Genomic DNA, 7,953 nt, shown 5'->3' with positions numbered 1-7,953 from the left:
GTATTTGTTTGGTCTTTTTTTTTTTTTTTTTGAGACAGGATCTCAATATCCAGTTCAGGTTGGCCTTGAGCTCACTTTGTAGCCCAGGCTGATCTTGAACTTGAAAGGATCCTCCTGCTTCAGCCTCCCAAGTGCTGGGATTACAGGCATGTGCCACCACGCCCAGCCCAAATTTCTTGTTTTTTGTTTCATTTTGTTTTTCTTCTGGTACCAGGAATTGAACTCATGACCTTGCGCTTGCCAGGCAGGCGCTGTGCTGCTGAGCTAAATCCCAGCCTCTTCAAATTTCTTAAACCCTCAGAAAGGTCATCCCTGGACACCCTGGCTGCAGACATCCTGGGGCAGAAGAACATCTCTCTTCTTTCACTGTTGGTGAGGTCACACCGCAGCCCACACAGTAGTAATTTCACTTAATAAATGCTTTGGGTGACCACCCTGAAGGGGAGCGCTTCTTGCTTTAGAATCTTAACTGATCCATTCTGGGTCCTGTGTGGGACCTTTTTTGGGGCAACTCCAAGCATGGGTTTGGGCAAAACACCTTTCGCAGCCAACCCTGCAAGTCACACAGCATAAAACCCTCTGCATATTCTGGGGACAGAAGCAGCCACAGGGCCACCCAGGTCCTGGAGAGGCTACAGACACCTCTCGATGGGAGGAATGTGGAAGGGATTTTGGCCACCATGGGAAGAAGGAAGCCCTGCAGTCTGGAAAGGAGCGAGGGTGGGGGCCCAGAAGGGGGAGGGGGAGGGAGGAGCAGGGGGCGGAGAGAGAGAAGGGAGGCGTGGCTGTTGTCCAGGCCTAGGTGCTGAGGGGAGAGCTGGCATGCGCGGTCGCCATCCTCACTCATCTCTATGGAGTCTGCGCCCGGTGTCAGGTGACACGCCTGGCCCTGGATTCCTGGTCCTCTCAGCAGTATGATGTTTAGACCAACGTTGAAGAAGTCTGCCAGGTAAGGGCCATCTCCACAGGTGGCGCAGAGCCAGCCGGAGGGCCACGGGGATGCCCAGGTGGTGGTAGGAAGCAGGAGGACAAGTGGGCCCAAGATGAAGGAAAGCTGGCTGAACTCAAGCCTCAGTTCAGCGCCCCGGGGCAGTGGCACCTTCGTCCTGCCCATCACAGGCTGTATTAGCCGCTCATTACAACAAAATGCCTGAGACCGGTTTCTCATGAAGAGAGTTTATCTGCCAACAGTTCTGCAAGATCAAGTCTCAGCCAGGCAGCCTGTTGGTTTGGGCCTGTAGTGAGGGCAGCACCTCACGGCAGGAGGAAGTGCTCCTATCTTAAGCCAGAAGCAGTGAGAGACAAGACGAGCCTGGGCCCTATGGTTCCCTTGGGGGCCACACCTCCACCTATGGCCTCCTGAGGCAGGAGGAGCAGTGTGAGTTCAAGGCCAGCCTGGGCTACAAAGTGAGCTCAAGGCCAGCCTGAACTGCATAGCGAGACCCTGTCTCAAAAAAGATTTAAAAAAAAAAAGAAAAAAAGAACAGTATCAGATGGCAGGAATTAGAAAATCACTGTTAAACTTTTTAAAAAGTGAGTAAATTGGGCCCAGGGAGGTAGCTCAATGGCACAGTGCTTGCCTGGCAAATATGAGGCCCTGAATTTGATTCCCAGTATCAAAAAAAAAAAAAAAAAAAAAAAGTGAATAAATTGCAACATTTATTTTACTTTTTACTAGAGAAGCACTGCTAAAGCCATCTTTCCTCTGCTGCCCCAGTACTGGGGACTGAACCCAGGGCCTTCACACTGAGCTACATCTCCAGCTCCCTATTCCCCCAACCTCCTTTTTGTGGTAGGGCCTCACTAAATTGCTAACTTGCCCATGCTGGAATCAAACTTGTGATCCTCCTGCCTCAACCTTCTGGAGTGCTGACAGTATGGGCATGCAACGCCATGCCTGGCTCAATTTTTTAAAATTATTGGACAGCAAATGCAGGGCCTCTTGCATACTAGACAAGCGGAGCTACACCCCTAATCCACTGGATACCATTTTTTTTTTCTGGTACCAGGAATGGAACTCACGATCTTGCGCTTGCCAGGCAGGCGCTGGGCTGCTGAGTTAAATCCCTAGCCCCTGGATACCATTTTTTAAATGAAACTTGGGGTAATTTTCACAGGTGAAAAAATTGCCAAAACTGTACACCACTCACCTCTCATCCTGTTTCCCAGATGCTAACATACCATGTGGCCGTGGTTTCTGCACGTAAGTAGCTACTACCTGAAGACTTCAGATTTCACCTGCTTTCCACAGTGTCCTTCACCTGTTCCAGATCTAACCCAGGCTACCACACTGCACTGAGCAAGACACCAGCTTGTATCTACCAGGTTGAGGAAGATAAAATATTTGCCAACAGACAGTGCTGGAGAAGCGGAGGGACACAGGCCCTGTCGTACACCGCTGGGGAACAGGAGGCGGTGCGGCAGTACCCGTCACACCCACAGATTTTGTCATGGTTGCCACGGACACCAGAAAGTGGTCCACACATTTTTTGCAGCATTTTTTTTGAAATAGTAGAAGGCTATTGACAACCTGGTTAATAAAATTATCTAGACAATGGGACATCATTTACTGCTAAAACAAATCTGAGATGAGCTGATGGAGAGGAATCTCCAAGACACAGTTAATTAAAGAAAAGAAAAAAAGCCACAGAGCAGGATATATAGTGAGTTCTTTTTTCATTTGAGATAGGGTCTCACTATGTAGTCCAGGCTGGCTTAGAATTTACTAGGTAGCCACAGTGATCCTCCTGCCTCAGCTTCCCAAGTGCTGGGACTATAGGCACACAACACAAGGTCCGGCTGCATTCTTTATATAAAGGAAAAGTGCTTTCATATGTGTGTAGACATGTGTATGTGTGGCGGACCCGTGGAGGACATATAGGAAAGGTGCCGGGCATAGTTGCACACACCAGTGATCCTAGTGGGGGTAAAGCTGAGGCAGGAGGAGCGCGAGTTCAGGCCTAGTCTGACAACTGAGTGAGTCTCAGGCCAGCCTGCACTTACAGAACAAAACCATATCTAAAAGCAAAAGCAAAAGCAAAAACTAAACAGGATGAAAGGTGCTAGTCATAGCCTCTACAGGGCGCTGACACGGATGGAGAGGGCTGTACGGTGGGAAAATGGGTAAGAAAAATGGATTTTCTTCACATATCACTTGTAATTTGAATTTTATAGCGTATGAACACACTACCCATTCAGAATTTATTTTTTATTTGTTTTTGTTTTTGTTTTTCTTCTGGTACCAGGAATCGAACTCATGACCTTGCACTTGCCAGGCAGGCGCTGTGCCGCTGAGCTAAATCCCCAGCACCCCCATTCAGAATTTAAATTCTACTTTAGTGTGACAGGGTCTCATTATGTATTCCAGGTTGGGTTTGAACTCACTGTGTAGTGACTGACATTCTAAGTAGGCATAGTCACTTTGGAGTGGAGGCCAAACCTCCCCAACCTGCCCCTTCCAGGAAAGTCCTTGTCTGCCCATGTGCCTTGCTCTGTGACTTGTTTCCCCATTGGATCCCCATTTAATCAATATTACCCTAGTGACTGTACTTGTATATTTATTGGTTGACCATAGTTTTGTCCCACCTCACACCCATCCTATTATTTGCCATTGGATCAATACTAAGTGATTATACTTGTAATCTTATTGATTGATTATAGTTCTGCCCCACCTTAAACCCACTTCACTTCACGGCTTTACTCCATAAACACCGTTGAGAAGCAGGGCTGGTGGACAACCCACTTTCTCGGGCCCCTTCTGTCCTTCTCAGACAGAAGCTTTCTTTCTCTCAATAAATTCTACTTACTCTTAAAAAAATTTAAGAATAATGAACTCACTGTGTAGCCCAGGCTGCCTCAAACTCACAGCAATCCTCCTGCTTCAGCCTCCTGATTGCTGCGATCACAGGTGTGTACCACCATGCCTCATCCTTGCCATTTCCTAGAGAAGTTCTGGAACTTCTCTTTTGTGTCCTTACACTACAATGGCTGCCTCTATGTCGAATTGATAAAATAAAAAATAAAAAAAGCTGGGGATATAGTTCAGTGGTACACACTCTGAGTTCAATCTCTAGTACCACAAAAAGCTTATTTTTGATGGTTTTAAATGTAAATTCAGCCAGGCATGGTGGTGCACATCTGTAATCCCAGCACTTGGAAGGCTGAGGCAGGAGGATAGCCATGAGTTTGAGGCCAGCCTGAACTACACAGTGAGATCCTGTGTCAAAAAAACAAACAAACAAAAACCAAATCAAACCCTGGCCGTTACGGGACTGCGCCAAGCCCACTCACACTCCACGGCCACTGCGCCTATTCTCTCCGCACTGAGTATTCGGCCTCTAGCCCTTCACGTGCAACGCTGCCTTTACTTGGTCCCATTTAAATGTTGCCTCTTAAACACATCATCTCCAAGCTGCTCCATTACATCGTAATTATCTTCCTCTTGGCTCTTACCACCTCCTGGAAATATTCCTTCCCTTAACTGTTTAACCTATTGGAATGTAAAGCCCATGGAAACAAGCAGTGTTTCCCCTTCCACGTGGGCACCTGACCACAAGACTGCTTGGCACCAAGTATGCCCTCGATCATTATCCACTGTAAGAATGAGTGAATGGCCAGGGATGTAGCTCAGCAGCGCAGCGCCTGCCTGGCAAGCGCGAGGTCCTGAGTTCGATTCCTGGTACCAAGAAAAAAAAAAAAGAATGAATAAATGGAAAGTGTAGTAAAAAAGTGGCAGTTTACTTTGGGGCACAAGCTATGGCCTCCCCACTGGCTGCCTCTCTGCCAGCAATTCAGGGGCTCATCTTTATTTGCCCTGCATGAGAGTCCGCAGGAATTCCAATTTGCACCACTCAGGCTGTGTCTCAGTAAGTGGTCAGTTAATACATGCTAAGAGAATCAACCTACCTAGAACCTTCCAGATGATGTCTGTGCAGCAACAGTGACCTCAAGACAGTGCTGCAACCTCAGCTCAAGTCAGCACAAGGAGCAGACAGACGTAAGAGGAGAGTGGAAGATCTGGAGAGCTGGGAAGATCATCCTAGGTCCACAGTTGTTTGAGCATTTTCATTTACTGTGTGCAGTGGACACGGACCTAGAACCTGCCTCACTCACAACAGCACCTCCAGAGCACTTCCCGAGAGGCACAACAGCACACTGTGATCTCCGCACCTGGACAAGCTGGGTCAAAACCATGACAGTGGTTCTCATGGGTAGCATCACCTTGGCAAGTCACTCAGATCTCCTTGGTTTCCTCATTTGCAAAATGAGAACATTGCTAACAACAGTTATCATTTTTTCTTTTTTTGGAGACATGGTCTCACTTTGTAATTCAGGCTGGCCTTGAACTCATAGGGATCCTCCTGCCTCAGTCTCCTCAGTGCTGTGATGATGGGCATGCACCACCACGCCTGGCAGTTATCATTTCCACAGCGTTGTTGTGAAGATCAAAAGAAGTGTATTGAGATAGATTAGGGTCTGGCACAGCTAGCTGGGGGATGTAGCCTGTTCATTACAAGATCCCAGAGCACATGCACAAAACAGTTCCTAAAGCCCTGCACCTGAACTTCTCTCAAGAACTCCAGCAGATTTTCAATAGGATGGCCCAGACTGGACCTCAGCCTATAGTGTGGGATCCCAGCACCACCTCTCAAGATCCGTATATTGAAATTCTTTCAGGTTTCCTCAAGATTTGGACAGTATAAAAGGACAGAAGCTGGGTGTGGTAGCGCACACCTATAATCCCAGCACTCGGGAGGCTGAGGCCGGAGGATGTTTCCAGTTCGAGGCCAGCCTGGGTTACAAAGTGAGAGCAAGGCCAGTCTGAACTGCATAGTGAGACGCTGTCTCAAAAAAAAAAAAAAAAAAAAGAGAACAGACGCCAAGAACTATTATGATTTTCTTCCGGGTGTCCTTTTATTGCTTTTTATTTTACTCAACCCAAGCTCACTCTACAGAGCCAGTTTCTCCCTCACTCTTCACTTTCACTTTCTTGAAGAGACTTGGCCATTCCTTTTTGTTTGTTTTGTTTAACTCTTTCCTCCAGAGGAGAGCCTAGAATCTCCAGTGGGAGAGTTGAGCAACCCAGAACCGGGTAACATTTAGTTGGGGAGCTACTTTTAGAAGGAGCTACCTGGTAACTATCACTTAAAATAGATGCCAGCACTGGACATTCCAGCGTTGTTACTTTTTTCTCTAAATTCCATGCATATATCATTTCATGAAATACTACCGAAATCCTCTAGGGGAGGTACTAATATTTCCATGTTACATGGAAGCTAAAACATAGAGCAGCTCTGTAAGGAGCCAGACCCAGAAGGGTGGAGTCATGCTTCACGCCTTGTGTTCTAGAATCTCTAGTAGACCCTCTTAATCAGCAGGAATGTTAGAAAAGGGAGACACATGATTCAGGAGTCTGTAGCACTGCCACACATTGGCACTTGGAGGCTGGGTTATACAGCCCAACTTGAAAAACAGGAACTTTCTGGAGAGCGTAACAGGTCCAAGGCCATAAAGCATAAAAGCTGGCTGGAACAGAACATTTTCGGCACAGCATGACACTTGCGTGGCCCACTAACCCTCTGAATTTCCCAGCCTGGAAAGTTGTAGGCAGGAACTGAGGCAGTTGAAGTTATAGAGGCAATCTCAAAACTCAGGAGAGGCTTCTCGATTGCTAAGGAGCACGAATCACATCACTGCAGGTGACAGTGGACTAGAAAGAAGTTTAAGCAGCTACAACTCTCCTGGAACGTAGAACGTGAGCTCTGGGAAATGCCAAGAATCTTCGGCCATGCGAGTCACCTCCACCTCTCCAACCCTGGACAGTATAAAAGGACAGAAGCTGGGTGTGGTTTGCAGTTACACCAGATATGCGTGTGGAGGGCGGGGGCTGTGCTCCTTTCCCGACTTGCAGCCGAAGACTTCTGCATTTGCTTTGCTCAAATAATCAAGGGATCACTAGCGGCAGGAGAAGGCCTTAGACGGCAGCCCCTCAGCAGCCCACAGGTCTGCGGAACCAGCAAGCAGGCCTCTGCTCAGAGCAGAGCTCAGACCGGGCCACGCCACGGCCTGGGGCAGGGGTCTGTCCCGTGAGATGCCACGCCCAGCACCGGGCTTCACGGCCGGAACAGAAGTACGTGCACGTAGCGGGGTGCGTGGCAGGGGCTCCATCTCGGCGGCTTTTCCTACGCAGAACCCTATCTCCTTCGTAGCAATCAATTATCACGTGTTGTGGCTATTTCTCCTCTTTGCTTCCAGAGTCTGTCCCCCAAGAGCTTACGCCTGCAAGCCCGACTCCGAGGCAGCCCGGACCCCGAGGCAGCCAGAACCGCGCCTGGCTCGCGCTCCCCCGAACACCCGAAGCCCAGAGAAAGGCCGCCAGTCCTCCCTGCACAGCGACTCAGGCCAGTGAGGTTGCGAAGCGCAGGGGAGGGCGGCGGGGTCCCGGGGCCAACGAGACTGCGTGCGGGCTCAGGACGGCGGACCAGGGCCCCTCCGCGCAGCGCTCTGGGAGTTGTAGGCACGTTCCTTCCCCTCTCCTTCAGCCGCTGGCTCGCGCAGCCCAAGGACGTCCAGGCGGTGGGCGCCCGGGCGCCCGGGGTACGGGCTCCCCGCCCGGATCCCCCGCGGCAGCCGCCCCGCCCCCGACGGCGGCTTCCTGCGCGTGCCATTATGGGTATCGTAGTTCTGTGAGCTGCGGCCCACGCCCCGTGGCGGCCGGTAGGACTACATTTCCCGTCAGCCCGCCCGCCGCCCGCCCTCGCGGCCCCGCGGCGCCAGACCCTGGCGAGCCGTGTGTCTCCAAGATGGCCGCGTGGGGAAGGAGGCGTCTGGGTCCGGGCAGCAGCGGCGGCAGCGCCCGAGAGAGGTGAGGGCCAGCGGCTCGCGGCTCCCAGGGCGCGGCCCGGTCAGGGAACAGGCGGGACCTCGGCCGCGCGCCCTCCGTGCCTGGGCCCC

At 50.4% G+C, this 7,953-nt stretch overlaps 1 protein-coding gene across 1 annotated transcript in view; it reads left to right on the top strand.

Annotated features, from left to right (window-relative positions):
- Positions 1-7,745: 7,745 nt before the first annotated feature.
- Positions 7,746-7,953, top strand: part of Tmem11 (transmembrane protein 11) — a 13,793-nt gene continuing 13,585 nt past the window's right edge. Inside the window, exon 1 of the mRNA XM_005413988.2 lies at positions 7,746-7,864. Within this exon, the coding sequence (XP_005414045.1) occupies positions 7,803-7,864 (62 nt within the window). The 5' untranslated portion in view covers positions 7,746-7,802. The remainder of the gene's footprint in view (positions 7,865-7,953) is intronic.

The sequence above is a fragment of the Chinchilla lanigera genome, unplaced genomic scaffold (genome assembly GCF_000276665.1).
Source record: "Chinchilla lanigera isolate Chin_1 unplaced genomic scaffold, ChiLan1.0 scaffold00176, whole genome shotgun sequence".
Lineage (NCBI taxonomy): Eukaryota > Metazoa > Chordata > Mammalia > Rodentia > Chinchillidae > Chinchilla > Chinchilla lanigera.
Note: the sequence above shows the minus strand (reverse complement) of the source record. Positions and strands in the feature narration are given on the sequence as shown.